The sequence below is a fragment of the Nerophis ophidion genome, linkage group LG03, assembly GCF_033978795.1.
Source record: "Nerophis ophidion isolate RoL-2023_Sa linkage group LG03, RoL_Noph_v1.0, whole genome shotgun sequence".
In the NCBI taxonomy this organism is placed as follows: Eukaryota; Metazoa; Chordata; class Actinopteri; order Syngnathiformes; family Syngnathidae; genus Nerophis; species Nerophis ophidion.
Genome location: NC_084613.1, coordinates 8,724,985 through 8,751,685, shown reverse-complemented (window position 1 = coordinate 8,751,685; position 26,701 = coordinate 8,724,985). Strand labels below are relative to the sequence as shown.

Below are 26,701 nucleotides of genomic sequence, written 5' to 3'. Positions count from 1 at the left end.
CGTTTTTATTCTTGTCAAATTACAAACTTTATTGATTATTATTGCAACTTTATTCTTGTCAAATTTCAAACAGTATTTATTATAAATGCACTATGTTCTTGTCGAATTAAAACTTCAAAAAATAAAATAAAGTTACGTTTTTATTCTTGTCAAATTACAAACTTTATTGATTATTATTGCAACTTTATTCTTGTTAAATTTCAAACTGTATTTATTATAAATGCACTATGTTCTTGTCGAATTAAAACTTCAAAAAATAAAATAAAGTTACGTTTTTATTCTTGTCAAATTACAAACTTTATTGATTATTATTGCAACTTTACTCTTGTCAAATTTCAAACTGTATTTATTATAAATGCACGATGTTGTTGTCAAATTAAAACTTCAAAAAGTAAAATAAAGTTGCATTTTTATTCTTGTCAAATTACAAACTTTATTTAAGAATATTGCAACTTTATTTTTTGTCAAATTTAAACTTATTTAAAAAATTATATTAAAACTTTATTTTGATCAAATTACAAAATTTGTTCATTAATATTGCAACTTTATTCTTGTCAAATTCAAACTTTTTTTAATGATATTAAAACTTTATTTTGATCCAATTACAAACTGTATTCATTAATATTATTGCAACTTTATTCTTGTCAAATTAAAACGTTATTTAATAATACTTCAACTTTATTCTTGTCAAATTACAAACTTTAATTAATAATTTTGAAACTTTAATTTTGATCAAATTACAACTTTAGTTAATAATATTGAAACTTTATTTTTTATCAAATTACAAACATTATTTATTAATATTGCAACTTTATTCTTGTCAAATTCAAACTTTTTTAAATAATATTAAAACTTTATTATTGTCCAATTACAAACTGTATTTATTAATATTATTGCAATGTTATTCTTGTCAAAATAAAACGTTATTTAATAATATTTAAACTTTATTCTTGTCAAATTCAAACTTTTTTTAATGATATTAAAACTTTATTTTGATCCAATTACAAACTGTATTCATTGATATTATTGCAACTTTATTCTTGTCAAATTAAAACGATATTTAATAATACTTCAACTTTATTCTTGTCAAATTTCAAACTTTAATTAATAATATTGAAACTTTATTTTTTATCAAATTACAACTTTATTTAATAATATTGAAACTTTATTTTTTATCAAATTACAAACATTATTTATTAATATTGCAACTTTATTCTTGTCAAAATAAAACGTTATTTAATAATATTTCAACTTTATTCTTGTCAAAATACAAACTTTATTGAAAAATATTGAATCTTTATCAAATTACAAACATTATTTAATAATTTTGCAACTTTATTCTTGTCAAATTAAAACTTTTTTTTATTATATTGAAACTTTATTTTGATCAAATCACAAACTTTATTTATTACTATTGCAACTTTATTCTTGTCAAATTACAAATTGTATTTATTAATATTTTTTCAATTTTATTCTTGTCAAATTGAAATGTTATTTAATAATGTTGAATTTTTTTAAAAATCAAATTACAAACTTTATTTAATAATATTGCAACTTTATTTTTGTCAAATTAAAACTTTTTTTAAAATAATATTAAAGCTTTATTCTAGTCAAATTACAAACTGTATTTATTATTATTATTGCAAATTTATTCTTGTCAAATTAAAACTTTTTAAAAATAATATTAAAAACTTTATTCTTGTGAAATTACAAACTGTATTTATTGAAATTATTGCAACTTTATTCTTGTCAAATTAAAACATTTTTTAAATAATATTGAACCTTTATTTTTTTTCAAATTACAAACTTTATTCATTAATATTGCAACTCTGTTCTTGTCAAAATTCAAACTTTATTTAATAATATTGAAACTAAATTTTTTTAATCAAATTACAAACATTATTTAATAATATTGCAACTTTATTCTTGTCAAATTAAAACTTTTTTTAAAAATAATATTAAAACTTTATTCTTGTCGAATTAAAACATTTTTTAAATAATATTTAAACTTGTCAAATTAAAAATTATTTTTAATAATACTGAAACTTGATTTTTTATCAAATTACAAACTTTATTAATAATATTGCAACTTTATTTTTGTCAATTTAAAACTTTTTAAAATAATATTTCAACTTTATTTTTATCAAATTACAAACATTATTTAATAATATTGCAACTTTATTTTTTCATAAAATTACAAACATTATTCAATAATATAGCAACTTAATTTTTGTCAAATTTAAACTTTTTTAATAATATTAAAACTTTATTCATGTCAAATTACAAACTTTATCTATTAATATTATTGCAACTTTATTCTTGTCAAATTAAAACGTTTAATAATATTTCAACTTTATTCTTGTCAAAATACAAACTTTATTTAATAAGATTGAAAGTTTATTTTGATCAAATTACAAACTTTATTTATTAATATTGCAACTTTATTCTTGTCAAATTAAAACGTTGTTTAATATTTCAACTTTATTCTTCACAAAATACAAACTTTATTTAATAATATTGAAACTTTATTTTTATCAAATTACAAACTTTATTTAATGATATTGAAACTTGATTTTTTAAAATCAAATTACAAACATTATTTAATAATATTGCAACTTTATTCTTGTCAAATTAAAACTTTTTTAAATAATATTAAAACGTTATTGTTGTCAAATTACAAACTTTATTTAATAATATTGCAACTTTATTCTTGTCAAATTAAAACCTTTTAAATAATATTGAAACTTTATTCTTGTCCAATTACAAATTTTATTCATTAATTTGCAACTTTATTCTTGTCAAATGAAAACTTTTTTAAATAATATTGAAACGTTATTTTTATAAAATTACAAACTTTATTTAATAATATTGCAACTTTATTATTGTCAAATTAAAACTTTTTTTAATAATATTGAAACTTTATTTTTATCAAATTACAAACTTTATTTAATATTACAACTTTATTTTTTATCAATTGACAAACTTTATTTAATCATATTGCACTTTATTCTTGTCAAATTAAAACTTTTTAATAATATTGAAACTTAATTTTTTTTAATCAAATTACAAACTTTATTTAATAATATTGCAACTTTATTTTTGTCAAATTAAAACGTTTTTAAATAATATTAAAACTTTATTCTTGTCAAATTACAAACTGTATTTATTAATAATATTGCAACTTTATTCTTGTCAAATTACAACAATATTTAATGATAGTGAAACTTTATTTTTTATCAAATTACAAACCTTATTAAATAAATTGCACTTTACTCTTGTCAAATTAAAACTTTTTAAAATAATATTGAAACTTTATTTTTATCAAATTACAAACTTTATTTAATAATATTGCAACTTTATTCCTGTCAAATTACAAACTGTATTTAATAATATTAAAACTTTATTTTTTATCAAATTACAAACTATATTTAATAATATTGCACTTTATTCTTGTCAAATTACAAACTTTATTTAATAATACTAAAACTTTTTGAGCTAGTTTTGCAACCGTTCAACCCAGTCATACAATTTGGTGTGTGACACGTATTAACTGTTAGCATGCAAACGATAGCATGCTAGTAAGCTAACTTACTCATGCTAACTTTTTCATCTAATTATACACTTTTTGTTTCTATCCCCGCAACCAGTCATATAACTTGGTATATGACACGAGCTGACTGCTATCATGCTAACGTTAGCACACATGCTAAGTGTTAGCATTTTTATGTAAACACGCTACTTTTTTCCTTGTTTATAACTGTATTTTTTTCAACCTGATTTAAAGGTAGGGTAGAAAAGAGTACAAAACGGTAAAATGTCCACATCCTGGACTTACTTTGAATTTCCCGACAATCCGGTCCTCGTCCGTCCCGTTTTGGTCGTCGTCGTCGCCGCCTTTCCCTCGGAACAGGTTGAAACTGTGCAGCCAGTCCTCAAAGTTGTCAAAGTCCCCCTCCAGCTCTTTGGGGTACACCTTTGTGATCCAGGAGAAGGGTAAAAATCCAGTTTTCTTGGCGGTGCGTTCAGTGGCGCCACGTTACCTTCAGCTCCTCCAGCTTGGCTTTTCTCTTCTCCGCCGGGTCCGAGGCCGCCTTCTTCCTGTCCCTCCTGCCTTTGACCCTCTTGGAACCTTTCACAGGAGAGTCATCAGGTTGGACGTCGGACTCAGCCAGACGTAAAAAACAGAAGCGCGGCACTCAAGACATGAATTCCAACTTGGAAGTTGACAAAATGTACGGCCCAAAAGTTTCTTAAATGTATCGTTTTTTTTGGCTTACTCTTTACTTTATATATCAATCAATCAATCAATGTTTACTTATATAGCCCTAAATCACTAGTGTCTCAAAGGGCTGCATATAGCTGTGTCTTTATCCAGATTCTCACCAAACCTACAAGACTGAGTAACAAGTCAGAAAAAAGCAACAACAGTAGTGGTGACCTATGACTTTTGCACACTTGTTGCAGTGGTCCCCAACCACCGGGCCGCAGAAATAATTTTTTATGATTAATTTTTTATCAAATCAACATTAAAAACCCAAGATACACTTACAATAAGTGCACCAACCCCAAAAAAACTCCCTTTTTCATGACACAAAAATAAAAACTGGTACCGGGCCGCAGAAGAATGTTTTATAAATGTATTTATTATTTTTTTTTTGTATTAAATCAACATAAAAAAAAACAAGATACACTTACAATTAGTGCACCAACCCAAAAAAACTTCCCTTTTTCATGACAAAAAAATTAAAACTGGTGCCGAGCCGCAGAATTATTTTGTCTTATTTTTTTTTTTTTTTTTATTGATTTTTTTTTTTTATTAAATCAACATAAAAAGCACAAGATACACTTACAATTAATGCACCAACCCAAAAAAACCCCTCCCTTTTTTATGACCCCCCAAAAAATTTGGTACCGGGCCGCTGAATAATTTTTTATTAATTTTTTATTAATTTTTTAATTTTATTTTTTAAATTTTTATTAAATGAACATAAAAAACACAAGATACACTTGCAATTAGTGCACCAACCCAAAAAAACTTTCCTTTTCATGACAAAAAAATTAAAACTGGTGGAGTCGCAGAATAATTTTTTATAAATTTTTTAAATTTTTAATTTATTTTTTAAATTTTTATTAAATCAACATAAAAAACACAATATACACTTACAATTAGTGCACCAACCCCAAAAAAACCCTCCCTTTTTTATGACCCCCCCCAAAAATTTGTACCAGGCCGCAAAATAATTTTTAATTAATTTTTTGTTAATTTTTGTAATTTTGTAATTTTTTTTAAATTAAATCAACATAAAAAACACAAGATACACTTACAATTAGTGCACCAACCCAAAAAACTAATTTTTTCATGACAAAAAAATTAAAACTGGTGCCAAGCCGCAGAATATTTTTTCATAAATTTTTTTTATTTTTTATTTACTTTTTTATTTTTATTAAATAAACATAAAAAGCACAAGATACACTTACAATTAGTGCACCAACCCAAAAAAAACCCTCCCTTTTTTATGACCCCCCAAAAAATTTGGTACCGGGCCGCTGAATAATTTTTTATTAATTTTTTATTAATTTTTTAATTTTATTTTTTAAATTTTTATTAAATGAACATAAAAAACACAAGATACACTTGCAATTAGTGCACCAACCCAAAAAAACTTTCCTTTTCATGACAAAAAAATTAAAACTGGTGGAGTCGCAGAATAATTTTTTATAAATTTTTTAAATTTTTAATTTATTTTTTAAATTTTTATTAAATCAACATAAAAAACACAATATACACTTACAATTAGTGCACCAACCCCAAAAAAACCCTCCCTTTTTTATGACCCCCCCCAAAAATTTGTACCAGGCCGCAAAATAATTTTTAATTAATTTTTTGTTAATTTTTGTAATTTTGTAATTTTTTTTAAATTAAATCAACATAAAAAACACAAGATACACTTACAATTAGTGCACCAACCCAAAAAACTAATTTTTTCATGACAAAAAAATTAAAACTGGTGCCAAGCCGCAGAATATTTTTTCATTAATTTTTTTTATTTTTTATTTACTTTTTTATTTTTATTAAATAAACATAAAAACACAAGATACACTTGCAATTAGTGCATCAACCCAAAAAAACTACCTTACAAAAATAAAAACTGGCACCGGGCCGCAAAATTATTTTTTATAAATTTTTTAAATATTTATTTTATTTTTTATTTTTTATTAAATCAATATATAAACACAAGATACATTTACAATTAGTGCACCAACCCAAAGAAAACTCCCTTTTTTATGACCCCCCAAAAAATTTGGTACCGGGCCGCAAAATAATTTTTTATAAATGTTTTAAATTTTATTTTATTGATTTTTTTATTAAATCAACATGAAAAACACAACATACACTTACAATTAGTGCACCAACCCAAAAAACCTCCCTTTTTCACAACCCAAAAAAAATAATAATAATTTTTGTGTAATATTGCTAGTTTTTTATCGTATAATGAAAACAAAAAAAATCTTATAACATATATAAAAAAAAATTTGTGACATCATTATGGTAAAATAAATTTTTTACTTGTAATATTGCTATTTTTTAATTGTAAATGACCCAAAAAAACTTGTGTTATTCTAATAGAGTAATGCAACTTTATTCTTATAAAAGTAGGACATTTTTCGACTACAAATTATGACTTTATTCTTGTAATATTGTAACTTAATTTATGTAGGATTCCTATTTTTTTCTAAAAGAAAATAGCAACTTTATTAAAATTAAAAAACATTTTTTTTCCTAAAAATATTGCAATAAAGTTATTGTAAAATAGCTACTTTATTTCTAAAAATATTTGGATATTAATTAAGGCCATTTTCGTGTAATATTGCCAGTTTTTCATTTTAAAATTACAACAAAAATCTTATATTTGACAGTTTGTTATCCTACTTGATTCATATAAGAAAAGTTCTTGTCAAATTGTAACTTTATATGTTTCGAACTCAGATATTATTTTTAAGAATATTGTGACTTTATTATGGTAAAACAAAATAAAAACGTTCTCGTAATATTGCTATTTTTTTTGTTGTAAAATAACCCCCAAAAAGTTTTATCATCCTAATCGAGTAATGCAATTTTATTCTTATAAAAGTAGGACATTTTTAGATTTTAAACCATTACTTTTTTCTTGTAATATTCTAACTTCATTCATGTAAAATTCCAACTTAAATTTTTTTAAATTTGCAACTTTATTAAAATAAAAATAAAAATAAAATCCTCAAAATATTGCAATAAATTTATTGTAAAATTGCTACTTTCTTTCCAAAAAGATTTTGTAGTTCATATTGCTATTTTTTTTAGTTTTAAAACTACCCCCAAAAAGTTTTGTTATCCTAATAGAGTAATGCAACTTTATTCTTAGAAAAGTAGGACATTTTTAGATTTTAAACCATTACTTTTTTCTTGTAATATTCTAACTTCATTCATGTAAAATTCCAAGTTAAATTTTTTTAATTTGCTACTTTATTAAAAAAATAAATAAATAAATAAAATACAATAAAAAAAAATCCTCAAAATATTGCAATAAAATTATTGTAAAATTACTACTTTCTTTGTAAAAATATTTTGTAGTTCATATTGCTATTTTTTTAAGTTGTAAAATTACCCCAAAAAAGTTTTATCATCCTAATAGAGTAATGCAACTTTATTCTTATAAAAGTAGGACATGTTTAGATTTTAAACCATTAATTTTTTCTTGTAATATTCTAACTTCATTCATGTAAAATTCCAACTTAATTTTTTTTAAATTTGCAACTTTATTTAATTTTTTTTTTTTAAATCCTCAAAATATTGCAATAAAATTATTGTAAAATTGCTACTTTCTTTGTAAAAATATTTTGTAGTTCATATTGCTATTTTTTTAGATGTTAAAATACCCCCAAAAAGTTTTGTTGTCCCAATAGAGTTTTGCAACTTTATTGTTATAAAAGTAAGACATTTTTTGACTTAAAACTTTGACTTTTTTCTTGTAGTAATTAAGTAGTAGTAAAATAAGCCACTGGGAAGTGATTTTTATTGGTTTTAACCCTTCTGAAATTGTGATAATGTTCCCCTTTCAACTACGACTATTTTCTTGTAGTATTGTAACTTTGTTTATGTCGAATTCCAACTTTTTGCTAAAAGAAATGGCAACTTTCTTAGAGTAAAAAAAAAAAACTTTCCCCCCTAAAAATAATGCACATTTTTTTTGGTAAAATTGCTACTTTTTTTCTAAAAATATTTGGAAATTAATAATGGCTATTTTCGTGTAATCTTACCAGTCTTTCATTGTAAAATTACAACAAAAATCTTACAAATGATCTTATATTTGACGGTTTGTTATCCTACTTAATTCATATAAGAGAAGTTCTTGTCAAATTTTAACTTTATGTATTTAGAATTCAGATATAATTTTTAAGAATATTGTGACTTTATTACGGTAAAACAAAATAAAAACGTTCTCGTAATATTGCTATTTTTTTAATTGTAAAATTACCCCAAAAAAAGTTTTATCATCCTAATAGAGTAATGCAACTTTATTGTTATAAAAGTAGGACATTTTTAGATTTTAAATCATTACTTTTTTCTTGTAATATTCAAACTTCACTCATGTAAAATTCCAACTTAAATTTTTTTTTTTAAATTTGCTACTTTATTAAAAAAAAAAAAAAAATCCTCAAAATATTGCAATAAAATTATTGTAAAATTGCTACTTTCTTTGTAAAAATATTTTGTAGTTCATATTGCTATTTTTTTAGTTGTAAAATTACCCCCAAAAAGTTTTGTCGTCCTAATAGAGTTTTGCAACTTTATTCTTATAAAAGTAAGACATTTTTTGACTTAAAACTATGACTTTTTCTTGTAGTAATTAAGTAGTAGTAAAATAAGCCACTGGGAAGTGATTTTTATTGGTTTTAACCCTTCTGAAATTGTGATAATGTTCCCTTTTCAAGTATGACTTTTTTGTTGTCGTATTGTAACTTTGTTTATGTCGAATTCCAACTTTTTTCTAAAAGAAATTGCAACTTTCTTAGAGCTAAAAAAATACTTTTCTCCCCTAAAAATATTGCAATAAAATTAGTGTAAAATTGCTACTTTTTTTCTAAAAATATTTGGATATTAATGATGGCCATTTTCGTGTAATATTACCAGTTTTTCATTGTAAAATTACAACAAAAATCTTATAAATTATCTTATATTTGACGGTTTGTTATCCTACTTAATTCATATAAGAGAAATTCTTGTCAAATTGTAACTTTATATATTTAGAATTCAGATATTATTTTTAAGAATATTGTGACTTTATTACGGTAAAACAAAATAAAAACGCTCTCGTAATATTGCTATTTTTTTTGTTGTAAAATTACCCCAAAAAAGTTGTATCATCCTAATAGAGTAATGCAACTTTATTCTTATAAAAGTAGGACATTTTTATATTTTAAACCATTACTTTTTTCTTGTAATATTCTAACTTCATTCATGTAAAATTCCAACTTAATTTTTTTTTTTAATTTTCTACTTTATTAAAAAAAAAAAAAATACTCCTCAAAATATTGCAATAAAATTATTGTAAAATTGCTACTTTTTTTTCTAAAAATATTTTGTAGTTCATATCGCTATTTTTGTAGTTGTAAAATTACCCCCCCAAAATGTTGTTGTCCTAATAGAGTTTTGCAACTTTATTCTTATAAAAGTAAGACATTTTTTGACTTAAAACTATGACTTTTTTCTTGTAGTAATTAAGTAGTAGTAAAATAAGCCACTGAGAAGTTTTTGTCAAATTGTAACTTTATATATTTCGAACTCAGATATTATTTTTAAGAATATTGTGACTTTATTACGCTAAAACAAAATAAAAACGTTTTCGTAATATTGCTATTTTTTTACTTGTAAAAATTACCCCCAAAAAGTTTTATCATCCTAATAGAGTAATTCAACTTTATTCTTATAAAAGTAGGACATTTTTAGATTTTAAACCATTACTTTTTTCTTGTAATATTCTAACTTCATTCATGTCAAATTCCAACTTATTTCTTTTTAGCACGGCATGCTAATCGATGCTAACATGCTATTTAGGCTAGCTGTATTTACACATTGCATCGTTATGCCTCATTTGTAGCTATATTTGCATCCAGCCTTTCCCTCCACCCACATTTAATGCCAAACAAACACACACCAATCGACGGATTCAAGTTGCACCAGTGTCAAAAGATGCGAAAGTCCCTCGTTTGTTCTGCACATTTTACCGACATTTTGCAACTTTCTTAGAGTAAAAAAAAGTACTTTTCCCCCTAAAAATATTACAAAAAAATTATTGTAAAATTGCTCCTTTTTTTACACAATATTGCACGTTTATTTTCATAAAATGAGGGCTATTGCTATTTAATTCCGCTTGATAATATGACTAATATTAATTCCGTAAATTCTCTTACTATTTTTTTTTTATTATGGCCCTTAATAAATGTAACTTGGCTTGCATTAAAATAAAAAAACTTCTGGATTATTCTGAGAGCTTTTGTACCTCCTCCATCTGCCAGGTCCACGTCTTCTTTGTCTTCTGCATCCGACATCGTCCCCTCTTGGGTCTTCAGTGCCTGCAGCGGCGAGAGCAGGGATGTGACGTGGCGGAACAAAACAAGACGTGACCCGTTGTATAAAATGTGTGGCACCTCCGTCAGAGTCTCCAGGGAGACAAAGTACTTGGACCACCAGTCCAGCATACTTTCATCCAATCCTTCGTCTTCCATCTCGTCTCCCTTCTTCCTCTTCTTTTTTTTCCCTTTGGCCTCCTTGTCGTCCTCCTTGGTGGACAAAATGCAAATCGGTGTGATGGTGAAGTGTGTTGAAATGACAACATTAAGAAAATAATATAATTTAAGAGAAACATTTTTTAGAGTGTGTTGAAATGACAACATCAGAAAAATAATATAATATAATATTATAATATAATATTATGATATAATTTTTTAAAAGTGTGTTGAAATGACAACTTTAAAAAAATAAAATCATATAATAATATAATAAAATTTTTTAAGTGTGTTAAAATTAATAACATTTTTATATTAATAATTTAATAGTAATTTAAATGAAATAATTTAATTAAAATGAAAAAAATGATATAATATACATTTTTTAAGTATGTTGAAAAGACGACATAAAAAATAATACAAAATTATAAAATGATTTTTTTAAAGTGTGTTGAAATGACAACATTGCAAAAATAATATCATACAATAATATAATATATATTTTTTAAGTGTGTTAAAATTAATCAAATTTTTATATTAATAATCTAATAGTAATTTAAATGAATTTATTTAATTAAAATGAAAAAAATTATACAACATTTTTATAAGTGTGTTGAAATGACAACATCAAAAAACTATATAATATAATATTATAATATCATTTTTTAAAAGTGTGTTGAAATGACAACATTAAAAAAATAATATCATATAATACTATGATATAATTTTTTAAGTGTGTTAAAATTAATAAAATTTTTGTATTAATAATTCAATAGTTATTTAAATGAAATAATTTAATTAAAATGAAAACAAATATATAATATACATTTTAAAAGTGTGTTGAAATGACAACATTAAAAAAACAATATCATATAATAATATAATATATATTTTTTAAGTGTGTTAAAATTAATACAATTTTTATATTGATAATTTTATAGTAATTTAAATGAAATAATTTAATTAAAATAAAAAAATTATATAATATACATTTTTAAGTGTGTTAAAAAGACGACATAAAAACAATATAATATTATAAAATGATTTTTTAAAAGTGTGTTGAAATGACAACATTAAAAAGACAATATCATATCATAATATAATATATATTTTTTAAGTGTGTTAAAATTAATCCAATTCTTATATTAATAATTTGATAGTAATTTAAATGAATTTATTTAATTAAAATGAAAAATTAAGTGCGTTGAATGACAACATTAAAAACATTCTATAATATATATAATATACAATAATACAATGTAAATATTTTCAAGTGTTGAAATTACAACATTAAAAAAAATATATAATATAATAAAATGATATACATTTTTTTGAAGTGTGTTGAAATGACAACTTTAAACAAATAATTTAATGCAATAATATAATATGCATTTATTTTCAAAGTGTTGAAAAAACTGAAATGAAAAATAAAGAACTAAAAAAAGCGCGTTGAAATAATGTCACACTTTGTTTACCTCGACTTTGACCACAGCGTCGGAGCCCTGCAGGAGACAAAGGAAGGTCAAAGAGGTCACCATACCCGGGGGCCACAACATTAGGTACCCCTGCAGACTCCGAGCGCCACATTAGGAACACGCAGGTGTACCTAATGAAGTGGCTGCTCTGAGGAGAAACTCACACAGTCTAAGCGGACCACAGTGTCCATCTTCTTGAAAGTGGCCTCGGGCTCCATGTTGACCACAACAATTTCCTCTGAGAAGCAACAAAAACGATGGAGACCTTGTCAGCGCTTTTATAAAGAATGCAGAGCAGAGATTGGCTGTGTTTGGATGTGTGATAAACATCGAAAGAGTCGTGTGCAGTTGTGTCCAAACTGTGCAAAATCAAAGCATGCTGGGGCAAAGTTGATATTTTTCATTTTCAAATCCAATACAATACATCAATCTTTTTTTTTAAATTATCTTTAAGGCTCGCCTCAAGTTTGATCTCCCAAAAATAAGCACAATATTGCTATTTTTTAATTGTAAAACGACTAAATAAAACTCTATTTTCGGGAATGAAAATGTGTTATTGGAAAATTTCTACTTTATTTTTAATAAAAGTATGACATTTTTTACTTTAACCCATGACTTTTTTCCTGCAATACTTTAACTTCACTTATTATTTTCTAAAAATATTGTGACCTTGTTACAAAATGATGGCCATTTTCCTGTTGTACTGCTAGTTTTTCATGCTAAAATTACAACAAAAATCTTATAATACTAATATACTTTATATTTGACAGTTTGTTATCCTAATATTGCAACTTTATTTAAGTAAAAGTAGAACATTTTTTTGTCCTATTGTAACTTTAGTCATGTAGAATTGCCTTTTTTCATAATATTATTGCGACTATTAATGTAAAATAAAAAATAAAACCTAGTAATACTTTAATTTTTTAATTGGAAATGCACGATATATAGTTGTTTGCACATACATATATATATAAATATACATATATATGTATATATACAATATATATATACTGTGTATATATATATGTATACATATACATATATACAGTATATATATATATATACAGTATATATATATATATATATATATATATATATATACAGTATATATATATATATACAGTATATATATATATATACATCCATCCATCCATCCATCTATTTTCTACCGCTTATTCCCCTTTGGGGCCGCGGGGGGCGCTGGCACCTATCTCAGCTACAATCGGGCGGAAGGTGGTGTACACCCTGGACAAGTCGCCACCTCATAATATATTAATATATAATACTATATATATGTATATATATATATATATATATATATATATATATATATATATATATATATATATATATATATATATATATATATATATATATATAGTATGCCCTTTTGTTAAAACCCTGTTTTTTACGGCAAACACACATGTTCAATATTTCGCTCCCACAAAATTTCATAGTGGATGATTTGGATTTATTACCAATTTATTATTATTTTTTTGAGCATTGACCATTTAAAAAAAAATCCCAGGAAAATTCTTAGGGATCATAAAAGTGTTAAAAATAAGTAGTACATTTTTTTTAATTTTTTTTTTATTTTCAACGCTCAAGTCTAAGATCAACTTAAGCTATATCTCTCAATTAGAAGTTTACTATTTTTTAAATGTTTTTTGTTTGTTTGTTTGTTTCAAACACAAAAATTATGCAAATTCCCCTCCACCCCTAAAAAAAAAACTAAAAAAAATCCAAAATTAAATATTTGATGTTAATTTTGATTTTCAATTACTATTATTTTTTGAGCAATGACAGTTTAAAAAAAAACTCACTAAAATTCTTGGGGATCATAAAAGCGTTAAAAATAAGTTATATATATATACATATATACATATACATATATATATACATATATATATATATATATATTTTATTTATTTATTTATTTTAATTTATTCATTTTTTACTTTTGACGCTTAAGTCTGTAGATCAACTTTAGATCTATCTCTCAATTAAAATAATTACAATTATTAAAATTAGAAGTTTATTCATTTTTTAATGTTTTTTGTTTACATTTGTGCTATTTGTTTCTGTTTTTTTAGAAGGAAAACACACAAAATATGCAATATTTCATTTCCCCCATTTTTTTCTGAATAGAATATTTGATGTTGAGGTTGAATTCATATTATTTTTTTGAACAATGACATTTTTAAATAAAAAAACTAACAATTGTGTTACCAGAGTCAACTTTTTAATGTTTTAATTACACAATTATGTATTCATTATATATGTTTTTACTACACAATTATGCATTAATTATATATGTGTGTACTCCACAATTATGTATTCATTATATATGTTTTTACACCACAATTATGTATTCATTATATATGTTTTTACTCCACAATTATGTATTCATTATATATGTTTTTACTCCACAATTATGTATTCATTATTTATGTTTTTACTCCACAATTATGTATTTATTATTTATGTTTTTACTCCACAATTATGTATTAATTATATATGTTTTTAGTACTGACGGAGATAGATATCTTTTTATATCCTAGTCCTATTTTAAAACAGCTAAGTGTTGGGCGTACATAGGCCCTGATAGTTGGAATGTAACTAGCAACAATAACATCCTTTTTATTTCCAATGTCCCAGGCTGAGAAGGAGAATAGATATGGGAATTCGCTCTGGAGGAAGGGGGCGATTGAGAGGGAGAGAAGAGTCAAAACTTCCGTAGTAGGATAAAATCAATTTGGGCAACGCGATTGAAAGGTTGTTGTATCTAGATTGGTCTCCCAAAGCTTTGGTAATAAAATATCAGAATAAGCAACTCTGCCTGGGATTCATTTATAACCAGCTTATGTGTCATCGAACCAACCTGGGAGGGCACCGGCAGATGACCGGGTCCAACGCAACACTACACAATCATTTATTCATTATAAATGTTTTTACTACACAATTGTGTATTCATTATATATGTTTTTACTACACAATTATGCATGCATTATATATGTTTTTGCTCCACAATTATGTATTCATTATATATGTTTTTACTACACAATTATGCATTAATTATATATGTTTTTACTCCACAATTATGTATTCATTATATATGTTTTTACTACTCAATTATGTATTCATTATATATGTTTTTAATACTCAATATAGTATTCATTATATATGTTTTTACTCCACAATTATGTAATCATTATATATGTTTTTACTACATAATTATGCATTAATTATATATGTTTTTACTCCACAATTATGTATTCATTATATATGTTTTTACTACACAATTATGTATTCATTATATATGTTTTTACACAATTATGTATTCATTATATCTGTTTTTACTACACAATTATGTATCCATTATATATGTTTTTACTACACAATTATGTATTCATTATATATGTTTTTACACAATTATGTATTCATTATATATGTTTTTACTCCACAATTATGTATTCATTACATCTGTTTTTACACAATTATGTATTCATTATATATGTTTTTACTCCACAATTATGTATTCATTATATATGTTTTTACTCCACAATTATGTATTCATTATATATGTTTTTACACCACAATTATGTATTCATTATATATGTTTTTACTCCACAATTATGTATTCATTATATATGTTTTTACTCCACAATTATGTATTCATCATATATGTTTTTACTCCACAATTATGTATTCATTATTTATGTTTTTACTCCACAATTATGTATTTATTATTTATGTTTTTACTCCACAATTATGTATTCATTATATATGTTTTTAGTACTGACGGAGATAGATATCTTTTTATATCCTAGTCATATTTTAAAACAGCTAAGTGTTGGGCGTACGTAGGCCCTGATAGTTGGAATGTAACTAGCAACAATAACATCCTTTTTATTTCCAATGTCCCAGGCTGAGAAGGAGAATAGATATGGGAATTCGCTCTGGAGGAAGGGGGCGATTGAGAGGGAGAGAAGAGTCAAAACTTCCGTAGTAGGATAAAATCAATTTGGGCAACGCGATTGAAAGGTTGTTGTATCTAGATTGGTCTCCCAAAGCTTTGGTAATAAAATATCAGAATAAGCAACTCTGCCTGGGATTCATTTATAACCAGCTTATGTGTCATCGAACCAACCTGGGAGGGGACCGGCAGAAGACCGGGTCCAACGCAACACTACACAATCATTTATTCATTATAAATGTTTTTACTACACAATTGTGTATTCATTATATATGTTTTTACTCCACAATTATGCATTCATTATATATGTTTTTACTCCACAATTATGTATTCATTATATATGTTTTTCCGACCACTTGTGTGTGTTTTTTGAAAAGAGTCAAACCCGTGGCGGCCCAGGTGTCGGCCTGCTTGTCCGAGGGTCGGTAGATGAACTTCCTGAGGCTGGTGACGGCGTGCGAGCCCACCAGGGTGTAGCGACCAAAGGCCCTGCAGTCCACCACTCGGATGTTGAGCGGCGGGTGGAGCAGCTCGTTCTCGGGCAAATCCTGACAGACAACAAAACAGGGATGACCGTAAACTCTCCAATGAAGCCGAAACAGTGAAAGCTGTGGCTGTGGGCGACCTCCCGCTGTCATTTTTTGGAAAACACACTACACTTGTTGACAAAGGCTGCATTTGAAGTACGGTAAGTTATTTATGTAGCTCTGCATGCGCTATAAAATGTAGATTGGTGTAACAACGGAGGGTAAATAACAGCTGTCTATTTACTGTAACACAGCGTAAAAACAACTGTAGATTTTAGGGTAGAAACCGACGGCTCAGTCTCCAGTTTTTTAGCGTCAAAACAACAGCGGCACTATTTTCACATTCACAGTAATGCAATGATTTTACCGTAAAAAAAACGCCAAAATTTTACGGAAAGAATAACACTGGTACTGTTTTCTATTTACAGTAATTATATGTAAAAACAACAGTAAGTTATTAGTTCTGTCGCCAAAATTTTACAGTAAAAATAACAATGGGACTGTTTTTCCATTTACAGTAATTCAGTGTAGAAAAAAATGACTGTAGATTTTACGGTAAAAAAATGGCTACTTCGATAGAATTTCACGGAAAAAATTACATAGGTACTGTTTCTCCATTTACAGTAATGCACTGTAAAAACAACAACAATAAGTTAGTAGTTATGTCGCCAGAATTTTACGGTAAAAATAACAATGGGACTGTTTTTCCTTTTACAGTAATTCAGTTTAAGAACAATGACTGCAGATTTTACAGTAAAAAACTGTTTACATCGACAGAATTTTACGGGAAAAATAACAGCGGTACTATTTTTAAATTTACAGTAATGCACTGTAAAAACAATGAAAGTAAGTTAGTAGTTATGTCGCCAGAATTTTACGGTAAAAATAACAATGGTACTGTTTTTCCTTTTACAGTAATACTGTGTAAAAACAACAACTGTAAATTATACCGTAAAAAAACTGCCAGAATTTTACGGAAAGAATAACACTGGTACTGTTTTTCCATTTACAGTAATTATATGTAAAAACGACAGTAAGTTAGTAGTTATGTCGCCAGAATTTTACGGTAAAAATAACAATGTATTGTTTTTCCATTTACAGTAATTCTGTGTAAAAACAACAACTGGAGATTTTACCGTAAAAAAAACTGCCAGAATTTTACGTAAAGAATAACACTGGTACTGTTTTTCCTTTTACAGTAATTCAGTGTAAAAACAATGATTGTAGATTTTACGGTAAAAAAAATGGCTAAATTGACAGAATTTTACGGAAAAATTACAGTGGTACTGTTTTTCCATTTACAGTAATGCACTGTAAAAACAATGACAGTAAGTTAGTAGTCATGACGCCAGAATTTTACGGTAAAAATAACAATGGGACTGCTTTTCCATTTACAGTAATTCTGTGTGAAAACAAGGATTGTAGATTTTACGGTAAAAAAAACCTGGGATCTCAGTCACAAGAATTTTACGGAAAAAATTACAGTTGTACTGTTTTTCCATTTACAATAATTCTGTGTAAAAACAATGATTTTGGATTTTACGGTAAAAAACTGGCTACATCGACAGAATTTTACCGAAAAAATAACAGCGGTACTATTTTTCCATTTAAAGTAATGACCTGTAAGACCAATGAAAGTAAGTTAGTAGTCATGTTGCCAGAATTTTACCGTCAAAATAACGATAGTACTGTTTTTCCATTTACAGTAATTCTATGTAAAACAAAAACTGGGGATTTTACCTTAAAAAAATGCCAGAATTTTACGGAAAGAATAACACTAGTACTGTTTTACTTTTACAGTACTTTTATGTAAAAATGACAGTAAGTTAGTGGTTATGTCGCCAGAATTTTACCGTAAAAATAACAATGGGACTGTTTTTTATTTACAGTAATTCTGTGTAAAACAACAGTTGGGGATTTAACCGTAAAAAAACTGCCAGAATTTTACGGAAAGAATAACACTGGCACTTTTTTTCCTTTTACAGCAATTCAGTGTAAAAACAATGACTGTGGATTTTACGGTAAAAAAACTGGTTTTTACATTGACAGAATTTTACGGCAAAAAAATACAGCGGTACTGTTTTTCCATTTGCAGTAATTATATGTAAAACGGACAGTAAGTTAGTAATTATGTTGCCAGAATTTTACTGTAAAAATAACACTGGAATTATTTTTCCATTTACAGTAATTCTGTGTAAAAACTGTAGATTTTACCGTAAAAAAAATTGCCAGAATTTTACGGAAAGGATAACACTGGTACTGTTTTTCCTTTTAAAGTAATTCAGTGTAAAAATAATGACAGTAAGTTAGTAGTTATGTCGCCGGAATTTTGTGGTAAAAAAAAACAGTGGTTCTGTTTTTCCATTTACAGTAATTCTGTGTAAAAACAACAACAGTAGATTTTTCCGTAGAAAAACTGCCTGAATTTTACGGTAAAAATAACATTGGTACTGTTTTTCCATTTACAGTAATACTGTGTAAAAATAATGACAGTAAGTTAATAGTTCTGTTGCCAGAATTTTACGGTAAAAATAACTTTGGTTCTGTTTTTCCTTTTACAGTAATTTAGTGTGAAAACAATGACTGTAGATTTTACAGCAAAAAACTGGCTACATCGACAGAATTTTACGGAAAAATTTCCAGCGGTACTGTTTTTCCATTTACAGTAATGACCTGTAAAACCAATGACAGTAAGTTAGTAGTCATGTCGCCAAAATTTTACTGTAAAAATAACAATGGGACTGTTTTTCTATTTACAGCAATTCTGTGTAAAAACAACAACTATAGATTTTACAGTAAAAAAAACAACCAGAATTTTACGGAAAGAATAACACTACTGTTTTTCCATTTACAGTAATGCACTGTAAAAACAACGAGAGTAAGTTAGTAGTTATAGCGCCAGAATTTTACCATCAAAATAACAATGGGACTGTTTTTCCATTTACAGTAAGTCTGTGTCAAACAACAACTGGGGATTTTACCGTAAAAAAAATGCCAGAATTATACGGAAAGAATAACACTAGTATTGTTTTTCCTTTTACAGTACGTTAGTAGTTCTGTCACCAGAATTTTACGGTAAAAATAACAATGGTACTGTTTGTCCATTTACAGTAATTATATATAAAAATATTGACAGCAAGTTAATAGTTCTGTCGCCAGAATTTCAAGGTAAAAATAACGTTGGTACTGTTATTCCTTTTACAGTAATTTAGTGTGAAAACAATGACTGTAGATTTCACGGCAAAAAACTGGCTACATCGAGAGAATTTTACAGAAAAATTTACAGCGGTACTGTTTTTCCATTTACAGTAATTATATGTAAAAACAATGACAGTAAGTTAGTAGTCATGTCGGCAGAATTTTACGGTAAAAATAACAATGGGACTGTTTTTCCATTTACAGTAATACTGTGTAAAAAGAATGACAGTAAGTTAGTAGTTTTGTCGGCAGAATTTTCCGGAAAAAAATTACTGTGGTACTGTTTTTCCATTTACAGTAATTATATGTAAAAATATTGACGGTAAGTTAATAGTTCTGTCGCCAGAATTTTACGGTAAAAATAACGTTGGTACTGTTTTTCCTTTTACAGTAATTTAGTGTGAAAACAATGACTGTAGATTTTACGGCAAAAAACTGGCTACATCGACAGAATTTTACGGAAAAATTTACAACGGTACTGTTTTTCCTTTTACAGTAATTATATGTAAAAACAATGACAGTAAGTTAGTAGTCATGTCGCCAGAATTTTACTGCAAAAATAACAATGGGACTGCTTTTCAATTTACGGTAATTCTGTGTAAAAACAACAACTATAGATTTTAACGTAAACAAACAACCAGAATTTTACGGAAAGAATAACACCCTACTGTTTTTCCATTTACAGTAATTATATGTAAAAACAACGACAGTAAGTCAGTAGTTATAGGGCCAGAATTTTACCGTCAAAATAACAATGGGACTGTTTTTCCATTTACAGTAATTCGGTGTAAAACAACAACTGGGGATTTTACCGTAAAAAAATGCCAGAATTTTACGGAAAGAATAACACCAGTAGTGTTTTTCCTTTTACAGTAAGTTAGTAGTTATGTCGCCAGAATTTTACGGTAAAAATGACAATGGTACTGTTTTTCCATTTACAGTAATTATTTGTAAAAATATTGACAGTAAGTTAATAGTTCTGTCGCCAGAATTTTACGGTAAAAATAACAATGGGACTGTTTTTCCTTTTACAGTAATTTTGTGTGAAAACAATGACTGTAGATTTTACAGCAAAAAACTGGCTACATCGACAGAATTTTACGGAAACATTTACAGCGATACTGTTTTTCCATTTACAGTAATTATATGTAAAAACAACGACAGTAAGTTAGTACTCATGTCACCAGAATTTTACTGTAAAAATAACAATGGGACTGTTTTTCAATTTACAGTAATTCTGTATAAAAAGAGTGACAGTAAGTTAGTAGTTTTGTCGACAAAATTTTCCGGAAAAAAATTACAGTGGTACTGTTTTTCCATTTACGGTAATTATATGTAAAAACAATGACAGTAAGTTAATAGTTCTGTCGCCAGAATTTAACGGTAAAAATAACGTTGGTACTGTTTTTCCTTTTACAGTAATTTAGTGTGAAAACAATGACTGTAGATTTTACGGCAAAAAACTGGCTACATCGACAGAATTTTACGGAAACATTTACAACGGTACTGTTTTTCCTTTTACAGTAATTATATGTAAAAACAATGACAGTAAGTTAGTAGTTCTGTCGCTGGAATTTTACTGTAAAAATAACAATGGGACTGTTTTTCCATTTACAGTAATTCTGTGTAAAACAACAACTGGGGATTTTACCGTAAAAAAATGCCAAAATTTTACAGAAAGAATAACACAGGTACTGTTTTTCCTTTTACAGTAATTCAGTGTAAAAAATAATGACTGTAGATTTTACGGTAAAAAAACTGGTTTTTACATCGACAGATTTTACGGAAAAAAATACACTGGTACTGTTTTTCCTTTTACAGTAATTATATGTAAAAACGACAGTAAGTTAGTAGTTATGTTGCCAGAATTTTACTGTAAAAATAACACTGGAATTATTTTTCCATTTACAGTAATTCTGTGTAAAAACAACAACTGTAGATTTTACCGTAAGAAAACTGCCATAATTTTACGGAAGGAATAACACTGGTACTGTTTTTCTATTTACAGTAATTATATGTAAAAACAACGACAGTAAGTTAGTAGTTACTGTATGTCGCCAGAATTTTACCGTAAAAATAACAATGGGACTGTTTTTTAATTTACAATAATTATGTGTAAAAACAACAACTGTAGATTTTAACATTAAAAAAACTGCCAGAATTTTACAGAACTAATAACACAGGTACCGTTTTTCCTTTTACAGTAATTCAGTGTAAAAAAAAATTTAAAATTTTTTTCTTCACATTTTTGCCCTTTCCACTTTCTCATGCACTCCAGATGATGATCAGAAATGACCACATACAACTTCGAAGCACTTGACCAGGGTGCTGAAGTTGGGGTTCTTCCTGTAGTTGGGGATGAGGCTGGACTGGACCCCCTTCCCGGCACATTCTATGTCCACGCGGGGACGGTCCACCTGAGCCAGGTTGACCCTCTTCAGGTCCCGCAAGCCCCAGAACAAGACCTGGACCCGGGCGGCACAAAAACACGGTCACCATTTCCACCAGTGTCCAGCCTGTCCAAAATCCTCACCTCGATCCTGTACTTGCTGAGAACCGGTCGGATTCCCAGCGGGACGGGAAGGAGCGGACCGTGGTCCACGTCCGGGGGACCGTCGATGGCGGGGAGGTCGGCTTTGCCGTTGGGTCCGATCTTAGGGAGGGGTTTGGAACACGTTACTCGCCACCCGCAGTCGGACATGACGGACTGAAGGAGAGGAAAACCTGGAGCAGCTCAAAGGCGGCCAGCATCTCTCCCGCCATGCCGTTCCCTCGGAAGATCTGGTAGTACTCCAGCTGGGGGGGGAAGCGGGGGGCGACGTAGGGCTCCTCCGCCATCTTGACCACCGGCTTGGCGAAGGTTCGGCCCATGAAGTCTGCTTTGCCCTGAAAGACCAGGAACAACAACAACATCTTTGTTTTCTGCCTGTCAACTGTCAGTTTAGCATCTTTGTTTTCGACCTGTCAACTGTCAGTTTAGCATCTTTGTTTTCTACCCGTCAACTATTAGCTTAGCATCTTTGTATTCTGCCTGTCAACTGTCAGTTTAGCATCTTTGTTTTCGAACTGTCAACTGTCAGTTTAGCACCTTTGTGTTCTACCTGTCAACTGTCAGTTTAGCATCTTTGTTTTCGACCTGTCAACTGTCAGTTTGGCATCTTTGTTTTCTGCCTGTCAACTATTAGCTTAGCATCTTTGTATTCTGCCTGTCAACTGTCAGTTTAGCATCTTTGTTTTCTACCTGTCAACTGTCAGTTTAGCATCTTTGTTTTCTACCTGTCAACTGTCAGTTTAGCATCTTTGTTTTCTACCTGTCAACTGTCAGTTTAGCATCTTTGTTTTCTGCCTGTCAACTGTCAGTTCAGCATCTTTGTTTTCTGCCTGTCAACTGTCAGTTTAGCATCTTTGTTTTCTACCTGTCAACTGTCAGTTTAGCATCTTTGTTTTCTGCCTGTCAACTGTCAGTTTAACATCTTTGTTTTGGACCCGTCAACTGTCAGTTTAGCATCTTTGTTTTAAACCTGTAAACTGTCAGTTTAGCATCTTTGTTTTCTACCTGTCAACTGTCAGTTTAGCATCTTTGTTTCAAACCTGTCAACAATCAGTTTAGCATCTTTGTTTTCTGCCTGTCAACTGTCAGTTTAGCATCTTTCTTTTCGACCTGTCAACTGTCAGTTTAGCATCTTTGTTTTGGACCTGCCAACTGTCAGTTTAGCATCTTTGTTTTCGACCCGTCAACTGTCAGTTTAGCATCTTTGTTTTCGACCTGTCAACTGTCAGTTTAGCATCTTTGTTTTCTGCCTGTCAACTGTCAGTTTAGCATCTTTGTTTTCGACCTGTCAACTGTCAGTTTAGCATCTTTGTTTTCTGCCTGTCTACTGTCAGTTTAGCAAATTTGTTTTCTACCTGTCAACTGTCAGTTTAGCATCTTTGTTTTCGACCTGTCAACTGTAAGGCTAGCAACTTTGTTTTCTACCTGTCGACTGTCAGTTTAGCATCTTTGTTTTCTGCCTGTCAACTGTCAGTTTAGCATCTTTGTTTTCTGCCTGTCAACTGTCAGTTTAGCATCTTTGTTTTTGACCTGTCAACTGTCAGTTTAGCATCTTTGTTTTTGACTTGTCAACTGTCAGTTCAGCATCTTTGTTTTCGACCTGTCAACTGTCAGTTTAGCATCTTTGTTTTCTGCCTGTCAACTGTCAGTTTAGCATCTTTGTTTTCGAACTGTCTATCAGTTTAGCATCTTTGTTCTCTATCCGGCAAAATATCAGTTTAGCATCTTTGTTTTCGACCTGTCAACTGTAAGTTTAGCATCTTTGTTTTCTGCCTGTCAACTGTCAGTTTAGCATCTTTGTTTTCTGCCTGTCAACTGTCAGTTTAGCATCTTTGTTTTCTACCTGTCAACTGTCAGTTTAGCATCTTTGTTTCAAACCTGTCAACAATCAGTTTAGCATCTTTGTTTTCTGCCTGTCAACTGTCAGTTTAGCATCTTTGTTTTCTGCCTGTCAACTGTCAGTTTAGCATCTTTGTTTTCGACCTGTCAACTGTCAGTTTAGCATCTTTGTTTTCTACCCGTCAACTGTCAGTTTAGCATCTTTGTTTTCTGCCCGTCAACTGTCAGTTTAGCATCTTTGTTTTTGACCTGTCAACTGTCAGTTTAGCATCTTTGTTTTCTGCCTGTCAACTGTCAGTTTAGCATCTTTGTTTTCTACCCGTCAACTATTAGCTTAGCATCTTTGTATTCTGCCTGTCAACTGTCAGTTTAGCATCTTTGTTTTCGACCTGTCAACTGTCAGTTTAGCACCTTTGTGTTCTACCTGTCAACTGTCAGTTTAGCATCTTTGTTTTCGACCTGTCAACTGTCAGTTTAGCATCTTTGTTTTCTACCCGTCAACTCTCAGTTTAGCATCTTTGTTTTCTGCCTGTCAACTGTCAGTTTAGCATCTTTGTTTTCGACCTGTCAACTGTCAGTTTAGCATCTTTGTTTTCTACCCGTCAACTATTAGCTTAGCATCTTTGTATTCTGCCTGTCAACTGTCAGTTTAGCATCTTTGTTTTCGACCTGTCAACTGTCAGTTTAGCACCTTTGTGTTCTACCTGTCAACTGTCAGTTTAGCATCTTTGTTTTCGACCTGTCAACTGTCAGTTTGGCATCTTTGTTTTCTGCCTGTCAACTATTAGCTTAGCATCTTTGTATTCTGCCTGTCAACTGTCAGTTTAGCATCTTTGTTTTCTGCCTGTCAACTGTCAGTTTAGCATCTTTGTTTTCGACCTGTCAACTGTCAGTTTAGCATCTTTGTTTTCTACCTGTCAACTATTAGCTTAGCATCTTTGTATTCTGCCTGTCAACTGTCAGTTTAGCATCTTTGTTTTCGACCTGTCAACTGTCAGTTTAGCACCTTTGTGTTCTACCTGTCAACTGTCAGTTTAGCATCTTTGTTTTCGACCTGTCAACTGTCAGTTTGGCATCTTTGTTTTCTGCCTGTCAACTATTAGCTTAGCATCTTTGTATTCTGCCTGTCAACTGTCAGTTTAGCATCTTTGTTTTCTGCCTGTCAACTGTCAGTTTAGCATCTTTGTTTTCGACCTGTCAACTGTCAGTTTAGCATCTTTGTTTTCTACCCGTCAACTATTAGCTTAGCATCTTTGTATTCTGCCTGTCAACTGTCAGTTTAGCATCTTTGTTTTCGAACTGTCAACTGTCAGTTTAGCACCTTTGTGTTCTACCTGTCAACTGTCAGTTTAGCATCTTTGTTTTCGACCTGTCAACTGTCAGTTTGGCATCTTTGTTTTCTGCCTGTCAACTATTAGCTTAGCATCTTTGTATTCTGCCTGCCAACTGTCAGTTTAGCATCTTTATTTTCTGCCTGTCAACTGTCAGTTTAGCATCTTTGTTTTCTACCTGTCAACTGTCAGTTTAGCATCTTTGTTTTCTGCCTGTCAACTATTAGCTTAGCATCTTTGTATTCTGCCTGTCAACTGTCAGTTTAGCATCTTTGTTTTCTGCCTGTCAACTGTCAGTTTAGCATCTTTGTTTTCTGCCTGTCAACCGTCAGTTTAGCATCTTTGTTTTCTGCCTGTCAACTGTCAGTTTAGCATCTTTTTTTCTGCCTGTCAACTGTCAGTTTAGCATCTTGGTTTTCTGCCTGTCAACTGTCAGTTTAGCATATTTGTTTTCTACCTGTCAACTGTCAGTTTAGCATCTTTGTTTTCGACATGTCAACTGTCAGTTTAGCGTCTTTGTTTTCTGCCTGTCAACTGTCAGTTTAGCATCTTTGTTTTCTGCCTGTCTACTGTCAGTTTAGCAAATTTGTTTTCTACCTGTCAACTGTCAGTTTAGCATCTTTGTTTTCTGCCTGTCAACTGTCAGTTTAGCATATTTGTTTTCTACCTGTCAACTGTCAGTTTAACATCTTTGTTTTCGACATGTCAACTGTCAGTTTAGCATCTTTGTTTTCGACCTGTCAACTGTCAGTTTAGCATCTTTGTTTTCTGCCTGTCAACTGTCAGTTTAGCATCTTGGTTTTCTACCTGTTAACTGTCAGTTTAGCATCTTTGTTTTCTGCCCGTCAACTGTCAGTTTAGCATCTTTGTTTTCGACCTGTCAACTGTCAGTTTAGCATCTTTGTTTTCGACATGTCAACTGTCAGTTTAGCATCTTTGTTTTCTGCCTGTCAACTGTCAGTTTAGCATCTTTGTTTTCTACCTGTCAACTGTCAGTTTAGCATCTTTGTTTTCTACCTGTCAACTGTCAGTTTAGC

The 26,701-nt window shown here is 28.9% G+C and overlaps 1 protein-coding gene across 1 annotated transcript in view; it reads right to left on the bottom strand.

Annotated features, from left to right (window-relative positions):
• Positions 1 to 26,701, bottom strand: part of LOC133549069 (otoferlin-like) — a 181,684-nt gene that overhangs the window by 18,193 nt on the left and 136,790 nt on the right. Inside the window, exons 23-32 of the mRNA XM_061894164.1 lie at positions 22,668 to 22,829; positions 22,477 to 22,596; positions 22,247 to 22,408; positions 16,604 to 16,766; positions 12,407 to 12,480; positions 12,243 to 12,269; positions 10,690 to 10,821; positions 10,542 to 10,614; positions 4,041 to 4,129; positions 3,836 to 3,973 (exon numbers count right to left, since the gene is read on the bottom strand). Coding sequence (XP_061750148.1) covers positions 3,836 to 3,973; positions 4,041 to 4,129; positions 10,542 to 10,614; positions 10,690 to 10,821; positions 12,243 to 12,269; positions 12,407 to 12,480; positions 16,604 to 16,766; positions 22,247 to 22,408; positions 22,477 to 22,596; positions 22,668 to 22,829 — 1,140 coding nt within the window. The remainder of the gene's footprint in view (positions 1 to 3,835; positions 3,974 to 4,040; positions 4,130 to 10,541; positions 10,615 to 10,689; positions 10,822 to 12,242; positions 12,270 to 12,406; positions 12,481 to 16,603; positions 16,767 to 22,246; positions 22,409 to 22,476; positions 22,597 to 22,667; positions 22,830 to 26,701) is intronic.